The following is a 17,877-nucleotide window of genomic DNA, read 5'->3' as shown; positions in this document are numbered from 1 at the left end:
TTAAGGGACTAAAAGTGTAATTTTACCTATTTTTTTATTAGAATTACAGGTAGTTTCTTTAAAAACAATATACTAGAGGAAGCCTTGTTCCACTTCCAAGTTTCTCGGTTGACTTAGTATTGTGTAACAAATTTTATATATTTAGTTAACTATTTTAATTGTATACTCATATTAAGTATATTATATATATAATACGGAGCTAGTTCATGAATCAAACGAGTCGAATTATGTCTAGCTCAAGTTCAACTTATTTAGTTAACAGACTTAATTTTCAGCTCAAGTTCAATTCATTTGGTTCATTGTCAGTAGTCATCAACATTTTTCAAAGTAAAACAAGTACTTCCCTTTTTTACTTTATATGTCGACATTAAAACTACGGTAAAAAACATAAAAATGGTAAATAACCATAAGAGAAATGATATTTGAACAATCATTTTTGACAATTTTGTGACAACTTTCTCTCTCATATTTACATTACCTTTTTTACTTTCTCTCTCTATTGCTTTGGTTTTTGTGCCAATACCTCATTTCTTTTATAAAATTTTGGTTGTCGCAAAAATTGTCACATGATATGTTCAAATAACACAACTCTAACCATAATCACTATAAAAAATGAAACTTGTAAAAAAAAAACATTTTTTATTACAAAATAAAATAATTTTTGTTAAACAAAATATGATTAATGTGTGGAAAAATTGGTGTGATTAAGAAAAGTTGGCCGTTAAACATTTGAAAAATTGAAAAGAGGAAAAAAGACACAACACATACACGTTACATTAAATAGTTGTTGAAGAGGAAAAACAAAAAACAATAGAAGAGAATCGAACAAGAAAGAAGAACAAACGAAAAAGCATTATTATAGGGTTTTCAAATACACTTGTTTCCGCCATTTATGTTTGAACAAAAACACCACCAACCTTAACAACAACTTCCAACGTTTCTCTTTCTTCTTCTTCTTCTTCCGTTTCGATTCTTCTAACTACACTGTTACATTTTTTGGTTTGAAAATCGAAAATCTCTTTGTTCTTGGATCTGAAGATATGCGAATTGTTGATTTCTTTGTCTTTGGTTTCATCAAATTCTGTTCGGTGAGTTTTCATTTCTGTGATGAATTGTTTTTTAATTTTATTATTTTCGTGATTTTTATGCTTGATTATAGTATTTGCTTTATTCAGTGTTGAATTTTTGGAATTTGATTTCTCATATCTCAAATTTGAATTTGCTTTTTTTAATTTTTTTTATAATTTTTTTGTGTGTGTTTTCTTGTGTTCAGAGTTGACTAATCTCACTCACTCATAGTTGTTTTTTCAATTATTGAAATGTGATTTACAAATCACTATAGCAGCTTTATAATTAAGCTATTGGGTGTGTGTGATATAATTATTAGGGTTTGTTAATATATTATTAATTTTTGGTTAATTTACAATGTTGAATTGTTTTTTGTGTAGATTGATTATAATTTTTTTTTTTTTTTCAGTTCCTGTGCTTGTTTCATTGTTGGAATTAAATTTTGGTTGATTTGCAATGTTGAATTGTGTTATATTTTGATTGATTATTAATTTTTTTAATTAGTTGGTGTGTTTGTATTTTTTTTGCAGGAATTTGATCTTGCTGCACTTTAGAGGGGGTTGTAATTATAATGATTTGTAGCAGAGTGGGAATTGGGGTATGCTTTTGTACTTTTATGCTAGCAAATTATGGACGGTGAACGAAAAATGGCCGTTCCTCAAGGGGATGGGCCCATTGATAGTGTTGAGAAAGTTAGAGCAGCATTACATGGGTAAGCATAAAACTCTGCAATCAATTTCTTCTTTTGAATCTGTCTAGATTGGATGGCAACTATAAAACTCTAATTTTTAATGGAGAAATTGTATAATTCTCTCGATTAGCAATAAACGATTAGATTGATCGGTTATTATCGACGCTCCTTCTGTGTCTTTATAACTACAAGGCATTATTGGTTGGTGTCTAGTACTTTTAGCCTCTTAATAATCGACATATTAATCATTGAAGAGTTGAAAATTCTTTCTAAATGGAATGAGATTTATAAACATGCTCTCTTCTAGGGGCAAAGTTACTGAATTGTAATAGGTGAGGAATGAAGATTGAAAAGTTCCATTTCAAAGTTATAGTTATCTTCATGCCTAGTCTTTGCACTGTTTGTGTCTTCCCATTTCATTGAATCACTGATGCTAAATTGCTGATATTGATAGGTGTGAGTTGTAGTAGGCCATAGGTAGCCATATTAGCCATATTAAGTTTCTTCTTGTTTGAGACTTTGATGATGGGGTTAAGGAAGTTTTTGCTAATCGTTAAAAATCTATTTGTAGGAGAACTACTGGTCCTACAAGGCGTTCAACAAAAGGGCAATGGACTCCTGAGGAGGTGATGTTTTGGATACTCAAACAACATAATATTTTTCCGTTTGATGATGATTTTTACTCATACTAGAAAATCTGAACTTGGTTTACCTTTATTTTTATGTTTTTTTCTTCAGGATGAGACATTGCGAAAGGCTGTTCAGCGTTTCCAAGGAAAAAATTGGAAAAAAATAGGTAGAACATTGATGTTTGAACTTATTCATTTTGATTATATATGAAATTATTTGTGACCTATCACCATTGAATGCAATATTAAGTGCACATTGCATGTGTCCATTCTTAAGTTATGTACCTCATTGGAGTTTCTTGTTACAAATTCGTAGACTTAATTGCATAGGTTTAAATGAAATAAAAAACTTTGTCATGTTGGGGTGACATGTTCGTATTGAGTGTTTGGTTTATAGAGCATAAAACCAATCTTTAGGTCTTCAAAACCTGTTTTGTAGCTCTACTCTCTCATATTTCGTTAGCTATTGTTTTAGGTGGGTTCATTTATCTACATGATAACTTTCTTATAGCAGTGTTTGGCTTATGCATCTTTGTTTTGATACATTTTGTTTCATAACTTGTCTAATTGCTACTTATGTGTGTCTGAAGCGGAGTGTTTCAAGGATAGAACTGATGTGCAATGCTTACATAGGTGGCAGAAAGTGTTGAATCCTGAACTTGTTAAAGGGCCGTGGTCTAAAGAGGTAGTCAGTCATATACATTCCTTTTGTCTTGTGTTATTCTGATATCTCTATATGTAGAAGGGGTTCTTTCTCTCTTTTAGTTTTTATCTTACCTATATAAACCAATAACTGCTATTAGAGCTTCTTTTAGCATGCTACAGTTCAGTCACTGTTTTCCACATTGTTTTGATGTTGCCTTGGATTATATCAACTTTCTAGTTAGATATCTACTAATCCAAATATGTTAATAGGAAGATGACGTGATGATTGAATTGGTGAACAAATATGGGCCTAAGAAGTGGTCAACTATCGCACAACATTTACCTGGACGTATTGGAAAGCAATGTCGAGAAAGGTATGGTCTAGTTAGCAAGTATCTCATGACTGTTTATCCTTGTAACCTTGTTAGATTAACTGGAGAGTATGTCGTGACTTATGAGATTTATAATTGCATTTTTAGAATATTTTGGAGTATCTCTATCCTTATAGCCTAGTTAGCGAGTTTGTAGAAAATTTTCTCTAACATCACTATTTTATCAATAATATTTTCATTTTATTAACTTTAGAATGTCCTTAAACTTGGTAACCATATTACATTTTGTGGAGAATGGAATTTAATTCTGCATTGAAATTTTTGAAAATGATTCTTACACTCTAGAGCAGTTACTAGAGAAGCCTAGGACTAGCTAACTAAGGGACTTACCTACCAGACTAATTGCAAAACGGCTAAGCAAAAATAAATAATGAAATATAGAACCAGCTGTAGAGTACTAGAAAATACACGCAACCACACACGACACATAGAATAATATTTAAAGTATTCCGTTTTCTCTTTCTTCCATAACCGTAAGCCTATAATCCTCAACATGTGACGTTTATAAATCATATTGTAGGATTGATTTTGAAATATATTTGGAGGGATGGTGCACTTTTTATTAATAATAATTTCTAAAATCTTATTAGGTGGCATAATCATCTTAATCCTGCTATAAACAAGGAAGCATGGACACAGGAAGAGGAGTTGGCTCTAATACGTGCTCATCAGATTTATGGGAACAAGTGGGCTGAATTAACAAAGTTTTTGCCTGGAAGGTAAATAAATTTTTTCTATTGAGAATGAGAATATGGAACATGCTTCGCTTCTGTGTGCGGTCATAGTTTTTAATCATATGTGTTCTGGGACTGATTTCATCAGATACCGAAGTACCACAGGTTCTGGTATGAGAAAGAGACAATAAAATTCTTAAATTTTAATTATTAAAGTAAGATCTTATCATTTCGTCCTACTCCTGTAGTAACCTACAGGGGATCCATACGATGTCATCAGTGCCCTGGTTTTTTCATGTCAAGTTCTAGTTCATTCTCAGTGTTCTGCTTATCAACATGCTTTTAGATTTATTGAGTATTTGTACTTCTATGGAAACAGGACAGACAATGCTATTAAAAACCACTGGAACAGTTCAGTCAAAAAGAAATTGGATTCTTACTTGGCTTCAGGCTTGCTTACTCAATTGCAATCTGCACCTCATGTTGGAAATCCAAGCCAATCAATGGTTGCAACATCTTCAAGGTTGCAATGTAATGAAGATGAGAATGCTCTTCAGCGGATTGAAGGAGATGAAGTTTTAGAGTGTAGTCATGAGTCAGCTAATGCTCTCCACTTTCCATCCACTAGAGAGATAACCAGTGTTGACTTACAACCTGAAGAGGAGAATAGACCAAATGAAGAATGTAGTCTTGGGATGGATCATAGTCCAAGTCAAGCATCCTGTTCAGAGCCATATCTTGTATCAATTGACGACTCAATTGACGATGTTACTATATGCATTCCAGAAATTGCTCATCATGAGGCATGCTCTTCTGAATTCAATGACCAATACTCACATGAACCTGGAAATTCCATTAAAGAGAATCACCACCTTAACTTACATTCCTTACCCAATATTTCATCAATGGACTTAGGGAATGACTCTCCGCAGATGCAAAGAGATTGTACAGATCCTAGTGGAATACGTGACTTGGTGAATGTTCCATATCAGACTTCAGTGGGTTTAGCTGCTTCAATGCACATGGAAGCTACATCTATGGATTCTGCTAAACCAGATCATATGTTGATATCTGATGATGAATGTTGCAGAGTCCTGTTTTCAGAGGCAAATAATGATAGACGTTTTATCCATGGAGATTATAATAATGGTGTTGGTACTGTTGAATTTTCTGGTCACCCTGCATTTGTTTGTCAATCATGTCATATTTCGATTTTCGTAACTGGTGGAACCTCAACTCTGCCATTAACTTGTCCTCAGTGTTCTAATAACTTCAAAGGAATGTCATCCTCCCAATCTAACCATCCAGTTCATTCTGCTGAGCCTGAGAATCAGCAGTTTGGCTCCAGAGCACCTGATAACTTCATTTATGGCAATGACATATCCAGTTCTCATTGTATTGATGCTATAGATAGTGCAGTAATGCAAGATGTTAATCAAAACTGTTGTCCAACAGATGAAATGCCAAAGCCAAACATGCACACAGAAAAGGCGGGCAATGGAGCACTATGTTATGAACCTCCCCGTTTTCCAAGCTTGGATATTCCTTTCCTGAGCTGTGATCTTGTACAATCTGGGGGTGATATGCAGCAAGAATTTAGTCCTCTGGGTATCCGCCAGTTTATGATGTCTTCTATGAACTGTATGACTCCGTCAAGGTTGTGGGACTCGCCTTCTCGCGATGATAGTCCTGAAGCATTATTGAAAAGTGCAGCTAAAACTTTTGCGGGTACACCATCAATATTAAAGAAACGATGCCGAGATTTGTTATCGCCACTTTCAGATAAAAGAATAGGTAAGAAACATGAGACTGACATGGCATCCTCTTTGTCGAAAGCTTTTTCTAGTTTGGAACCAGATATACTTTCTCCATCTTCATTGCAAAAGCAAAACTCTGGGGCTTCTGGTTTTGATGACGATAAAGAAAATTGCGGACAAGCTGATAAAGGTAAACAAGTAGAGGAGACAATTAAATCGGCAATTTTGGAAGAAAAGAAGTCTCAAAGAGATGCTCTTGACGGTAATTCTCCTGGTAAGGTTAAGCAGCGACATTTTGACGTTGATTCTAAAATGAAGATTGATGCTGCTGCTACTGAGATTGTAAGTACTTGCATAGTTCATCTCCTCTTATTGTAATCTGGAGTTACTTGTCCCTCTGTCCTCCCCTGTCTCATTTCTTTGTTAGATTACTTTTTCACTCCTTTTGTCGTGTTTATCAGGTGCTACAATCTTCTGGAGTTTTGTCTGAACATGATAGGAACGACCTTTCATTATATTCATCTGATCAAGTTGGTTTTAGAGATAGAATTATAGGTTCTAGTGTTAGAACTCCCAGAAACTTGAACAATAGGAGCTCGGAAACAGCTCCAAACCAGAGCATCCCTTCAAAATTATCTTATGAGAATCCATGCAGGTTTAGCTCTCCTTGTGTTCGTGCAAAGGAGCATGAAAATCTTACAGTTTCTGTTAATCGTGTAAAAGCTCCAGGGGATAGTTCAGGGGATCAAAGTAAAAATGATGGAGGTTTTGAAACCTATAGCATGTAATGTTCTTGAAATTTCTTGTTATTGATATCGATTGAATAATTTTATTTTGGATGCATTTAACTGATTGTGCAGAACATTTTGATATTGAAACTTAACACTATAGTATTATTGCTAATTGTTTAAGCTGCCTCCACAGTTTTGTAGTCTTTGTGGGGCATCTGAAAATTAATTTTCTGCTTATTGTTATTTGCAAGAAGTCACACTGTTTCTGACTGTCTGCTTCTTTGATTGTAGATTTGGTGGAACACCTTTCATGAAAGGTTTTGAATCACCTTCTGCATGGAAATCATCTCCTTGGTTCAGGAATACTTTTCTCTGTAGCCCCAATACTGAAATTAGAATTGAGGTACTTCAGGTTCTGTTGGATAAGTACATAATCTTGAAACATATTTTAATTTTGACCTGCTGAAAACAGTAAACATGTTCTCAGGATTTTGGATTTTTCAAGAGCCCAGAAGGTGAAAGAAGCTACGACGCTATCGGGTTGTTAAAACAAGTCGGTGAACAAACTGCTGCTACATATGAAAATGCACAGGAGCTTTTGAAAAATGATACTCCTAAAGCAGTACCTAAAGATGCATCCGGAAACGATAATAGTCCTAGCGCGAACAATTCTAAATTGACTTCAAATGCTTTGGTAAAGTTGAATTTAATGATAACAGTCCTATCCTGAACTATGCTTACTTCCCTTGTTTTCCATGCAATATTTAATCTTTCCACTGTTTTCGCAATTATGAGTATTATATGTGGTTTCCAAAGCAAATGCAGTGAAAGATCATTTCTGATAACCCTTACTTTTGACAATATCTTATAGCTTAATGGGATTTTATTTCCTTAGGTTGAGCGACGCGTGCTTGACTTTAGTGAATGCGGAACACCAGAGAAAGGTGATAGCAGCAAATCCTCAGATAGTCGGCTATGAAAGTTTCTCAAATACTTCACATTTGTTGAAAGATTGTAGATAGTCCAGTGTCACAATCATGCATGGCTTCAGTTATAATTACAGTCGTCATTGTCAAGCTTCGTTAGGTGTATGTTTGTATTATTTGTAAGATCAGTTATTCGTTTACAGCTCCTACATTGGTCAGACATGATTTGTAGTTGAGATCAAATCTCTTGTTAAAATTCTTCTTGTAATAAGCAAATTACAATTACAAAATATGATTCGGCTTTTTTCCCGATTCAAAACTTCGATATCGACTTATACAGAAGCCTAAATGAAGTAATTCTGAAGGAATTAGAAAGAGCAAAGAAATTGGATTATTTTTCTTGTTTCAATAGGTACTGGTAGAATCAAACTCAATATAACCATCGATTCTCATTTTACTTATATTGTTGACCTTTCAAGCAACGTGTGTTTGTGTGACTTCATGCTTCAATTGCTCAAATTTTGGTTTTGCATCGTGGATGCCGATTAATTTATTTACTAATGCTTTGTTTGGATTGGACAAGAAAGTAGAAGGAATGAATGTGAAACAAATGAATAAAAGTAGAATTTGATACGATAAACCTGTCAACAGAGTTGTAACCAGTAAAGGCACCCAACCAGAGACACCATCTCTTCATTGGTGCTCAAGTTGAATGTGAGGAAGGCTTTCCTTTGTTTAATATGTAAGTGATTAGCTGTTCACCTTTAACTTTTATTCAAGATCCTTCTCTCTTTCCATATCCTTCTCTCTTTCCATCATATTAATAAAGGCATCTTCAATGTTACACTGTTCTCAAGACCATAAGAAGGTGTATTTTTGTTCTTATAGTCTTGAGAATACGCTCAAGTGGAATGATATGGATTCCAGGTTGGAGAACTGTTTTCCCCGGAGAGTTCCGTTCTTGCAACAATTTATCACAAAGAAAGTAGAAAACAAGAGGGAGGGAGGGAGAGAGAGATTAAAACACTTATGGACAAAAATAATTTTGAAACATCAACATTATTCAAGCAATGAAGATGCCCTAACATATTACATCTATCAGATCACTCTGTCTTTCTTTCTCTATCAAGATGTAGATTGTATATTGGGTGTCTATATAACATTTTCCTTAATATGGAGACTTGTTGTCACTTTCTATAATGTATTCATTTATATGATTGATAAGAATCTATTTAATCTGTTATAAAAATATTTTTTAGCGCTCACGTTCCAAGAAATGTCAAGAGGTAGTCTATCACACAAATTTGTTTTTATACATTAGAGTTTAACGGTGAAATTCACATACTAAATGAGTTTCAACCCATACCCAAACACGTCAAATGTGTTAGCGATTTTACACGTATGAGAAGAAGACTCGTTGTAACGTAAAATGGATAATATTTTGATTCGGTGTGTATGATGTATGTTTGAAACCTATGGAACTTGAATATTGAATCCAATGGTAAACTAATGATGATCCAGCATAGACCATATACACTAATGGTCCATGTTAAAATTTGTCTCATAGCGATATGAAATATATATATATATATATATATATATATATATATATATATATATATATATATATATATATTGATAGTCGATTATTTTTGTGTTAAATAAGTAAATGATGCCAACATTTGATTTTAGTATCCATAAAATATTCCTTAGGTTTTTGGCCCTCCAAAATTTTTCATCAATTAAATTAGTCCTTGCTTTTTAGTCAACTCATGTCTAACATTTATATTTTAAATGAAATTTTCCAAAAATGTGTAGAATATGTGCGACAAGCTCTAAAAAAATAGAATTTTTTAACAAACCATGAATTAAATATGAATTTTCATGTTTCTAGTGCTAAAATATTCATATTAAATTTTTGTTAAAAAAATCTAATTTTTTTTTGGAAAATATTATCATAATTTTCTACTCATCTTTTTAAAATTTTATTGAAAAATATGCAAAATTTAAGAGGGACTAAATGCCTAAAAAATATTTTAGGGAGATTAAAATCAAATGTTATATATTTAAGAGTTATTTAACCCATTATTTTTTAAATCATCGTGAAGTACGAAGTTTTTAACTACTAAAGTGAAAAATAAAATGTCGTGATCGTTATGATTTTGTCATACTAGTATGTCCATTTGTGAGATTCCATCAAGTTTGATAGTACTATTTTAGAAACCACCATGCATATTTTATTAATATTTTTATCTACCTATCTTTGCTTATAGAGCTAGCCTAAAGAGTGTTTATTCAATATATCAACTACCTCCCTTGTTTTCCTAATCATCATTTACAAAAGAATAGAGGAATCAACAGATCATTGCATCATTCCAATTCTGTAAAATTCAATGGCATGCATCAGATTGATTCCACATTCACAAAACCTAAATTCATTAGTATCACACCATCATCATCATCATGTTTCCTATCCTCAACAACATCACTTCATCAATTTCCATCGCCACGTCACAAAAATCAATGCTCTCAATAATAGTTAGTTAACTGCATAAGTACTTGTTTAATTAATTATTACTATTATTATTATTATTATGCTAATAATGATTATTAATAGTGCTATGCTATGGTTTTACATTGCAGATTCCAATAAACCTGATGGTGTTCCTCTTTTATCTTGCTCCGAGGTCAGCTCTAACATTTTTGTACTTTTATGCTCTATACTTCATTATTTATCTTCCTTACTCTCTTTTAATTCAATTATTTATGTCAAATAAGAGAAGGAAATGCTAAGAAGTCTAATAAGGAAATTTTATCTTGAAAATTGACTTTTGTTTCATTAAACTCGTCAATTATTTCCTTTTTTGTCTTCTTAACAAGTGCCTTTAGTAAACCACTTGGGTTGACCTGATGGTATTGACTTGTGACCTGGGAGTGTGCTTCTCCTCTGGAACTTAGGTTCGACCCTCCCCAGTGTCAATTTGGGTGAGCTAATTTAGCTTCTAAAAAAAAAAACAAGTGCCCTTAGTTAGCAATGACCTGAGAAAGAAATTCAATTGTAAGTAAAAAAGAAGCGAAGATATACTAGTTCAATCCATTCAAATGTCTGCCGTTGGATTATTTTAACGGTTGAGAGATATACTCTCAACCGTTAGAACAATCCAACTACCGACATTTGGTTGGACCAAGCCATTAGATTAATCTTGTTGTTGATATGCGGTTGGACCAACCTGCATTTTACATGATATAGGTTCAAATCTTATTGTTATTAATATAGGTTCCAAGTATGCTACTCTGGCGTTACTATTAATACATGTTTTTTACCCCCTCTTTTGCATGCATAAGGCCTATGAAAGGATGAAAATATTCAGAGAAAAGATAAAGGGAAAGCAGCAATACCTTGCTATGTACTCTAGTATTTTTGGTGGGATAACAATTGATCCAGAAGCTATGGTTATTCCTATGGATGACCACATGGTCCATAGAGGCCATGGTGTCTTTGATACTGCAGCAATAATGGACGGGTTAGTCATTTCTGTCGCACATTGAAAACTACTCTTTTGACATCGAGTTTTATACTTTGAAAACTAAAGGTGTCAGCTAATATTTTTTTGTACATAATAGATATCTGTACGAGCTAGATCAACACCTTGATCGCTTTCTAAATTCAGCATCAAGGTCTAAAATAGACCCACCATTTGATCGTGAAAGTATACGAAAAATTCTCATACAAACTGTGAGTGCTTCCAAATGTAGAAAAGGAGCACTAAGATATTGGTTATCAGCAGGACCTGGTGATTTTCAGCTCTCTCCCTCCGGCTGCCACCAGTCAGCACTTTATGCAATTGTAATACAGGATATGTCACCGGCCGTGGCATCAGTTAAGTCCAGAGGAGTTAAAGTCATTACTTCGTCTATTCCAATAAAACATCCCAAGTTTGCAATCACTAAGAGTGTGAATTACCTTCCAAATGTGTTATCAAAGATGGAGGCAGAAGAAGCCGGTGCTTTTGCTGGCATTTGGCTCGACGATGAAGGTTTTGTTGCTGAAGGACCGAATATGAATGTGGCTTTTGTCACTAAAGAGAAGGAACTTATAATGCCTTACTTTGACAAAATTCTAAGCGGATGTACCGCTAAGAGAGTTTTCACCCTTGCCGAGGGTTTATTGAAGCAGGGTAAACTTCAGGGGATAAAAATGAAAAATGTAACTGTGGAAGAAGGGAAGAAAGCAGATGAAATGATGCTTCTTGGAAGTGGAGTTCTTGTTTGCCCTATAGTGCAGTGGGATGAACAGGTTATTGGAGACGGTGCGTAATTTCACTTCTATTTTCAATAAATATTCATGTGATTTTGGATTAATTACTATGATCATTTTTCATCCTTTAGTTTTCTTCGAGTCAATTAAATCCCCCGACTTTAAAAGTTGAGTGAATTTCGTCTTGTCACTGCTGGTTTGTATATCTGCTATCAATAACGGTAAAATAATAGGGTCCTGCTTTTCTATATTGCTAATTCGGTAATATAATTTTCTTTCACTTCTTTGGGATAAGGAAAAACCGTCAAATTCGCTTGGTTTCATGATCTGGTTTGTGTTGACAATTTTATCATGCTAGAAAACAATCTTTTATGCATTTTACTTTCACTTCTCTGCCATATTGTAATCATCAACAGTTATGTTGTTGCTTCTTTATATCAATTGATTATTTCCATTGTGCATTAATTTCTGGTAGGTATACAAAGCATTTTAACATGGCTTGTGATTTATTGTTTGGTTGGGACATTGGACATTATCATATAATCATTAGCAGATTTAACATTCTTTACTTTTACCATTTTATGAGCTTATTGATTTGGTTCTGCATTTCTTGTAGGCAAAGAAGGGCCGATAACACATGCTCTCTCAAATCTGATTGTCGAGGACATGAAATCAAGCCCCCCTACTGTTCGTACACCTGTTCCATATTGACCTAACTTTATTTCCTTCTCAAAATATGATTATGAACATTCATAATAAGTAGTTATGATCCTGAAAAATACCTACTCCGGTTGCGAAATGTGGTAACTTTACTGATCAATGGTATGTAAAGTATGAAATGTAAAAATATATGTACATGTATATGTGGGATCTTAGGGCTGTTTGGTGCGAAAAAAATAACCTGAGGGGAGTGGTTAGAAATTAAGTTCTGACCATTTTATAAGCAAGTTTAAAACAGTCATCCGTGTTTAGGTTACTATTTTGCTGCAAATACCTCAACCAGATGACAAATCGATTTGTGTATGATATTTAGACTTGTGTTCACAACTTCACATTATAGCAGGACGCGAAAACCTCTGGGTTTAGATTCTAACCCTAATGTTTTTGGCAAACTAAACTATCCTCTCACGCAGTTCCGAAGCTTTTGTAGACTCTCTGGTCACCTCTCTTTTGTTTCGCTAAACTTTTCACCTTGGTTTTAGAAAACTGTGGGGAAAAAAATCTGGTCCTAAATCACCTCTAGTTTGTGATTTCTACATTTTAGCCTCTTCTTTGGCCTAAAAGGTCTTCATTTGAAATTAAGGACTTAAGTTGAGATATATATATTCATTTGTTTGCCTTGAATTTTGAAATTTACTTTTTGAGAGGAATTTTGAATGCCTGCTTAATTGACTCATAATTATATCAAAATTAGCATATACTACTATTTTTTTAGCCTATTTACCCTAACAGTTCAGTTAGTTAATTCTTACAAGGTTTATTCCATACTTTGCAGCACAGTTACTCTTAAGACAAAACTTAGACAAAGTTTTAAAGTATGATTTTTAGTAAGAGTAAACCATCGATTTAGCCTTTAATTTTATCCCTATATCTTCTGATTAGTTCTTGAACTATAAATATATAAAAGTAGCAGACATAATGATAACTCAGATATTAACTCGATGAGTTGGAAATGTTTTAGAGCCTACTTATATATATTTTTGGTTCAAGGACCAATTTGGAGATTGATAAAGATATATTTCGAATTTAATTAATATGTACCATTGTATTATTTTCTATTTTTTTAAATGTGGTACCTAAATATTATTTAGGTAAATATTAGTATTCAGAATATTAATTATTTGCTTAAAAGTACACACTAATCCAGTAAATTAATTAATTTACATAAGAGTTGAAGAAACCGTTACTTATCCAGCAACCCAATTCCATCTCATTTTCCAGCATCTTTTCATATGAATATGTAATTAGGACTTAAGAGTTTGTCACAAAGCATATAGCCTGCAAGAGGAACAATAAAAGAAGCTAAACAAACCCATCAACATTGTTAAATCAAGAGCTAGTGAAAAACTCAGTCAAACAACAAAAGTTTATTGGAGTCTAACAACAAAAACTAAGCACAATGAAGCTATATCACAATCACATTAGAAACCTTTCAATGCAAGATAACATACACTGTTATGCATTCAGCTTCTTTAGACCATCCACTTTGGAGGTGGCCAGAACAATTTAGAATATTCAGGATAATCGAACAAAGGCAAAGGTCGACCATCATCCAAGTCCAAAAAATAGCCCATAGAAGGATCACAAGTGAAGATATCATCCATAATGATCACACAATTCCCTTTGGGAACACACAAATCCAAAGCAGAAGCAGAAAATGAACACAAGGACCCCAAAAACAAAACTCTATCCCCTAAATTCGCCAACTTCACCCACTTCTTCTCCTTTTCGTTAAGCTTAAACATGTCAATCCTGCCAATCCTGGCACGATCATAATCATAATCATCAATATCACGGTTGTAAACATCTGCTAACAACAAATCACCCTTGCTCTCCACTAGGAATTTAATATCCCCGCCAGCAAGCAAAGATTCAGCCACTAACTGAACAGTTGAGTCATCCGGTCCAACAGTAACAGTCTGTCCAGTTTTGTCTACCACATAACACTGACCTTTGAAAGCACGGATATCTCCAAAGTAGACTGACATTTCAGGAATAAACTTCCAATTCTCATCGCCGCATTTGAACACTACCAGTTGTTCTTCTCCTTTACAGTTAAATGAGGCGACGATGATAGGTTTATTTCCATAGGATGTGGCAGCAACGACTTTGGCAGGTTTGACGCAGCCATAAAGAGCATATTCTGTGTTGTGACGTGAATAGATGAAGTTGGTTACGAGATGAATGAGAGAGAAGTTGTTGAAATCAAAGACGGGAGAAGGAGAAGGTGAGGAATGTCGGCGGAATGGGAGGTAGTGTTTGATTTTTCCAGTGGAGTTTTGTGTTATTTTAGTCAACCAAGGATGAATTAGGGATTGTGGTGGTGATTTGATGATGAAGAAACCGTGTTTGGAGAGATCAGAGAATGGAGTTTTGTTTGTGATGGAATCAATGTATAGTGGGAATTTGATGGTTAAAATGTTACGGTGGTGATTTGGGATGGAAGAAGAATGCCAATTGGTACAAATTGATCGGAAGCGAATGAGATCGATTTCGTTGTCGAATTGTTGCGATATCAGATTCAGAAGCTCCTGTGGCAGTTCAGACCAGTCTGCCTCCTCCTCCATGGCTGTGGATGAACAATCAGAGCCACAGTCATAACCTGCTACATTTCATGATCTTATTTAGTCATCTTAAACACGACATTTAAGCATTTTGACACACCATAAGTAAAGAAATCGTGCTATTAACTGAATCATCAAAATAATATCTTCAAATTCAATTTTTATTTGAAACCAAGATCAAATCAAAAAACAAAAAAATATGTTGATAAGGTCATTCATTAGTTCCAGCTGTATTGAAAAATAAGAGTGAAGAAAAAGGAAGTTGAACATGAGAGAATATCCGACACTTGATAAATCTGGTGCATTCTTTAATAATAAGTGCTTAAGTATTCGCTTTAGTGAGGATTCATGTTTTTAGAGGCTACTATTATTTATTTGCTTCAATTGATTGACCTTGGCTGGGTGTTTCCTCTGTGCCTTCTGCTAGGTACCAGCATATACTAGGAGCAGATTGAAATTCAATTCAACAATGAAGATCACCAGATATTTAACACAAATTATGATTGGTCTCTTAGCGTTAAGCAAAATATAGAGAAATTCTCGAGTGAAGTTGGCGAAGATCATTGGACCATGTATATTGATTATAGACTTCATCCTGACGCTCTGGTAATAACATTATTGTGAATTGTTTTAGACTTTGTTTTTAATATTTTTTATGTGCAAGTAAAGGTTGCCATGAACTTTTTGAGTCTGTTTGCATGTCTGATTATTTTGGGTCTATCATGATTATCCCGGGGTTGATCAAGCTACATCACACTAGATGATTTAGTTACAGTAGGTTTTAGTTTTAGATGCAATAATGCAAAGGTCTTTTGGGACAGCGATTCATTAAGTTTGTTCAGGCCTGTGCTTCAGTTTTGTTGTGTTTGATTAAGCATATTTTAGGGGTAGGCAAAAAAACCAAAAATTGAACTGAACCAAAACTAAAATGAAACAGTTCAGTTCAATACAGTTCGATTCGAAACAGTTCAGTTCAATTTGAAACAGTTCAGTTCGGTAACTAAAATTCAATTTCATTTGTTTTTTTCATATTTTTTTTTCAAAGGTTTCAATAATAACATTTCAGTTCGAAATGCAAACAGTTTAGTTCAATTCAGTTATTTTAAATTTAATAAATAGTTCAGTTTTGTTTGGTTTAGTTTTCATTCCGATCTGAACCATGTCCATCCTTAGTATATTGTATACCGAATTTCAGGATCAAATTCTTACTCTAGATATGATTTCTTGCAAACTACACTCAATTGGCTCGCTTTTAAGTGTTAAACTGCAACTAAGGGTCTAATATGTGGTACACTTGAACCTGACAGTGCAATTAGTTATTCTTGCCGGATCACCAACAAAAAAAGAAGTTATTCTTGGTGAATTTATTTCATACTTTGCAACACACTTACCTTTAGGATAAAACCTAGACACATTCCTAAATTGTAGGCTATGATTTTTATTAAGAATAAATCAACCAATTTAGTCTTTAAATTATCACTATCTCTTCTTAACTATAAGAATATATTGAATAATCTTTAAATTATTATTGATCTGTCAAAATTTTTTGAGGGAATTTATCTATCAGGTTAATCACTCAATTACATAAAAATAGTAGATATAATAATGATAGTTCGGAGAGTTGGAAATATTTTAGGGGCTACATATATTTTTTTAGTTCATAAGGACAAATTTGGAGAGTGATAAGATTATATTTTGAATTTAATTCAAGGACAAATATAATCTTTTTTTTTTTTCCCTCAAAAAAAGATTATATTTTGAATTTAATTCATATGTACTAGTAGCATAAAGTTCTTTTGCATTGTCAATTAACTATAAATATTTTATCGTTAAAAAAAAAACTTGATTTTTATCATATCTAACTTATAAATCAAACAACAGTGGCTTGTAGTCGATTGCCATTTTTTTTATTCTAACGAGTCTAAAATGAAACTCATATTAAAACTTGTCTACTACAATGATCTTGGAGAAATAGAAACTCTAATTGATTCACGAATGCCCTAATCCCACCTTAGTGCAATGCCATGAAAGCTAGAAATTTGTCTAACACACTAAATAGATGGGTCAAGTAGAAACATCTATTCATATCTTAATGATTATCAATGTTGATATTTGTCTTAACAACGCCATCTGAGTAGGATTTGAAGGCTTATTACGTCATCCTTCAAGGACATGGATTTTAGGTTTCTCAAGCTACATTGCAGATGCTATTGACATCCTTCTAGCCGAATTTCATGCTATATATTCATCGGGGGGATTTCGTTGGCTGGATAAATGAGCTTTCAAGATGTTATTCGCTATTCCGATTTCCTTCATTATGTTAACATTCTCACGGAGCTGACACCTAGATACCATAAGCATGCTACTTAGATTCATGACACTACGAATCTCCTCAACCTTAACTGAATCTTATCCACTGCTCACATCTTGTCCGAAGAAATTAAGTGTGCTAACTTTTTAACAAATTTGGAGCTTCTTCATCTTCATATATCATGATTCACATCTCTCCTCCACGTACTTACCTCACCTCCTAGCAACAGATACTGTGGGAACTTGGTTCCGTAGATTGTAATTTTTTGTTTTGTTTTTCTTTCTTAACCTTGCAACAAAACAATCAACGAAACTCACTTATTAAATACTGAAAAATGAAGAATTGAAAATTTGAATCTCCACCTAACATATCATATATCTATACATTTTTTTTATCATATGAATTATACTTATATGATTGTCGTTTAAAAATGTATTATATCAATATAAATCGAAATTATTCTCTTATACTTTATTTCTCCCCTACAAAGGATATGGTCCCCATTCATCTA

At 33.6% G+C, this 17,877-nt stretch overlaps 3 protein-coding genes across 3 annotated transcripts; 2 read left to right on the top strand and 1 right to left on the bottom strand.

Moving 5' to 3' along the window:
• Positions 1-771: 771 nt before the first annotated feature.
• Positions 772-7,848, top strand: LOC25482254 (transcription factor MYB3R-1). Its single transcript, XM_013610801.3, has 12 exons — positions 772-1,088; positions 1,599-1,780; positions 2,331-2,385; positions 2,498-2,555; positions 2,979-3,073; positions 3,304-3,407; positions 4,016-4,144; positions 4,479-6,198; positions 6,318-6,640; positions 6,879-6,990; positions 7,075-7,281; positions 7,483-7,848. The coding sequence occupies exons 2-12, from the start codon at positions 1,698-1,700 to the stop codon at positions 7,564-7,566; spliced, it is 2,970 nt and encodes a 989-aa protein (XP_013466255.2). The 5' UTR covers positions 772-1,088; positions 1,599-1,697; the 3' UTR covers positions 7,567-7,848.
• A 1,945-nt stretch (positions 7,849-9,793) lies between these two features.
• On the top strand, positions 9,794-12,782 carry LOC25482253 (D-amino-acid transaminase, chloroplastic). The gene is made up of 5 exons (XM_013610800.3): positions 9,794-10,051; positions 10,157-10,200; positions 10,859-11,037; positions 11,138-11,823; positions 12,388-12,782. Exons 1-5 carry the CDS (start codon positions 9,907-9,909, stop codon positions 12,480-12,482), a joined length of 1,149 nt encoding a protein of 382 aa, XP_013466254.1. The 5' UTR covers positions 9,794-9,906; the 3' UTR covers positions 12,483-12,782.
• A 1,181-nt stretch (positions 12,783-13,963) lies between these two features.
• On the bottom strand, positions 13,964-15,058 carry LOC25482252 (F-box protein SKIP23). The gene has a single exon (XM_013610799.1). The coding sequence runs from the start codon at positions 15,056-15,058 to the stop codon at positions 13,964-13,966; it is 1,095 nt and encodes a 364-aa protein (XP_013466253.1).
• Between the last annotated feature and the right edge of the window lie 2,819 nt (positions 15,059-17,877).

The sequence above is a fragment of the Medicago truncatula genome, chromosome 1 (genome assembly GCF_003473485.1).
Source record: "Medicago truncatula cultivar Jemalong A17 chromosome 1, MtrunA17r5.0-ANR, whole genome shotgun sequence".
Classification (NCBI taxonomy): Eukaryota; Viridiplantae; Streptophyta; class Magnoliopsida; order Fabales; family Fabaceae; genus Medicago; species Medicago truncatula.
Note: the sequence above shows the minus strand (reverse complement) of the source record. Positions and strands in the feature narration are given on the sequence as shown.

Bases quoted from the DNA above. Each gene is read 5' to 3' on its own strand.
- LOC25482254 (XM_013610801.3), top strand. From the start codon at position 1,698: ATGGACGGTGAACGAAAAATGGCCGTTCCTCAAGGGGATGGGCCCATT. The intron at 6,991-7,074 runs GTACTTCAGGTT...ACATGTTCTCAG, and splicing joins ATACTGAAATTAGAATTGAG to GATTTTGGATTTTTCAAGAG. The intron at 7,282-7,482 runs GTAAAGTTGAAT...TTATTTCCTTAG, and splicing joins AATTGACTTCAAATGCTTTG to GTTGAGCGACGCGTGCTTGA.
- LOC25482253 (XM_013610800.3), top strand. From the start codon at position 9,907: ATGGCATGCATCAGATTGATTCCACATTCACAAAACCTAAATTCATTA. The intron at 11,038-11,137 runs GTTAGTCATTTC...TGTACATAATAG, and splicing joins ACTGCAGCAATAATGGACGG to ATATCTGTACGAGCTAGATC. The intron at 11,824-12,387 runs GTGCGTAATTTC...CATTTCTTGTAG, and splicing joins TGAACAGGTTATTGGAGACG to GCAAAGAAGGGCCGATAACA.
- LOC25482252 (XM_013610799.1), bottom strand. From the start codon at position 15,058: ATGGAGGAGGAGGCAGACTGGTCTGAACTGCCACAGGAGCTTCTGAAT.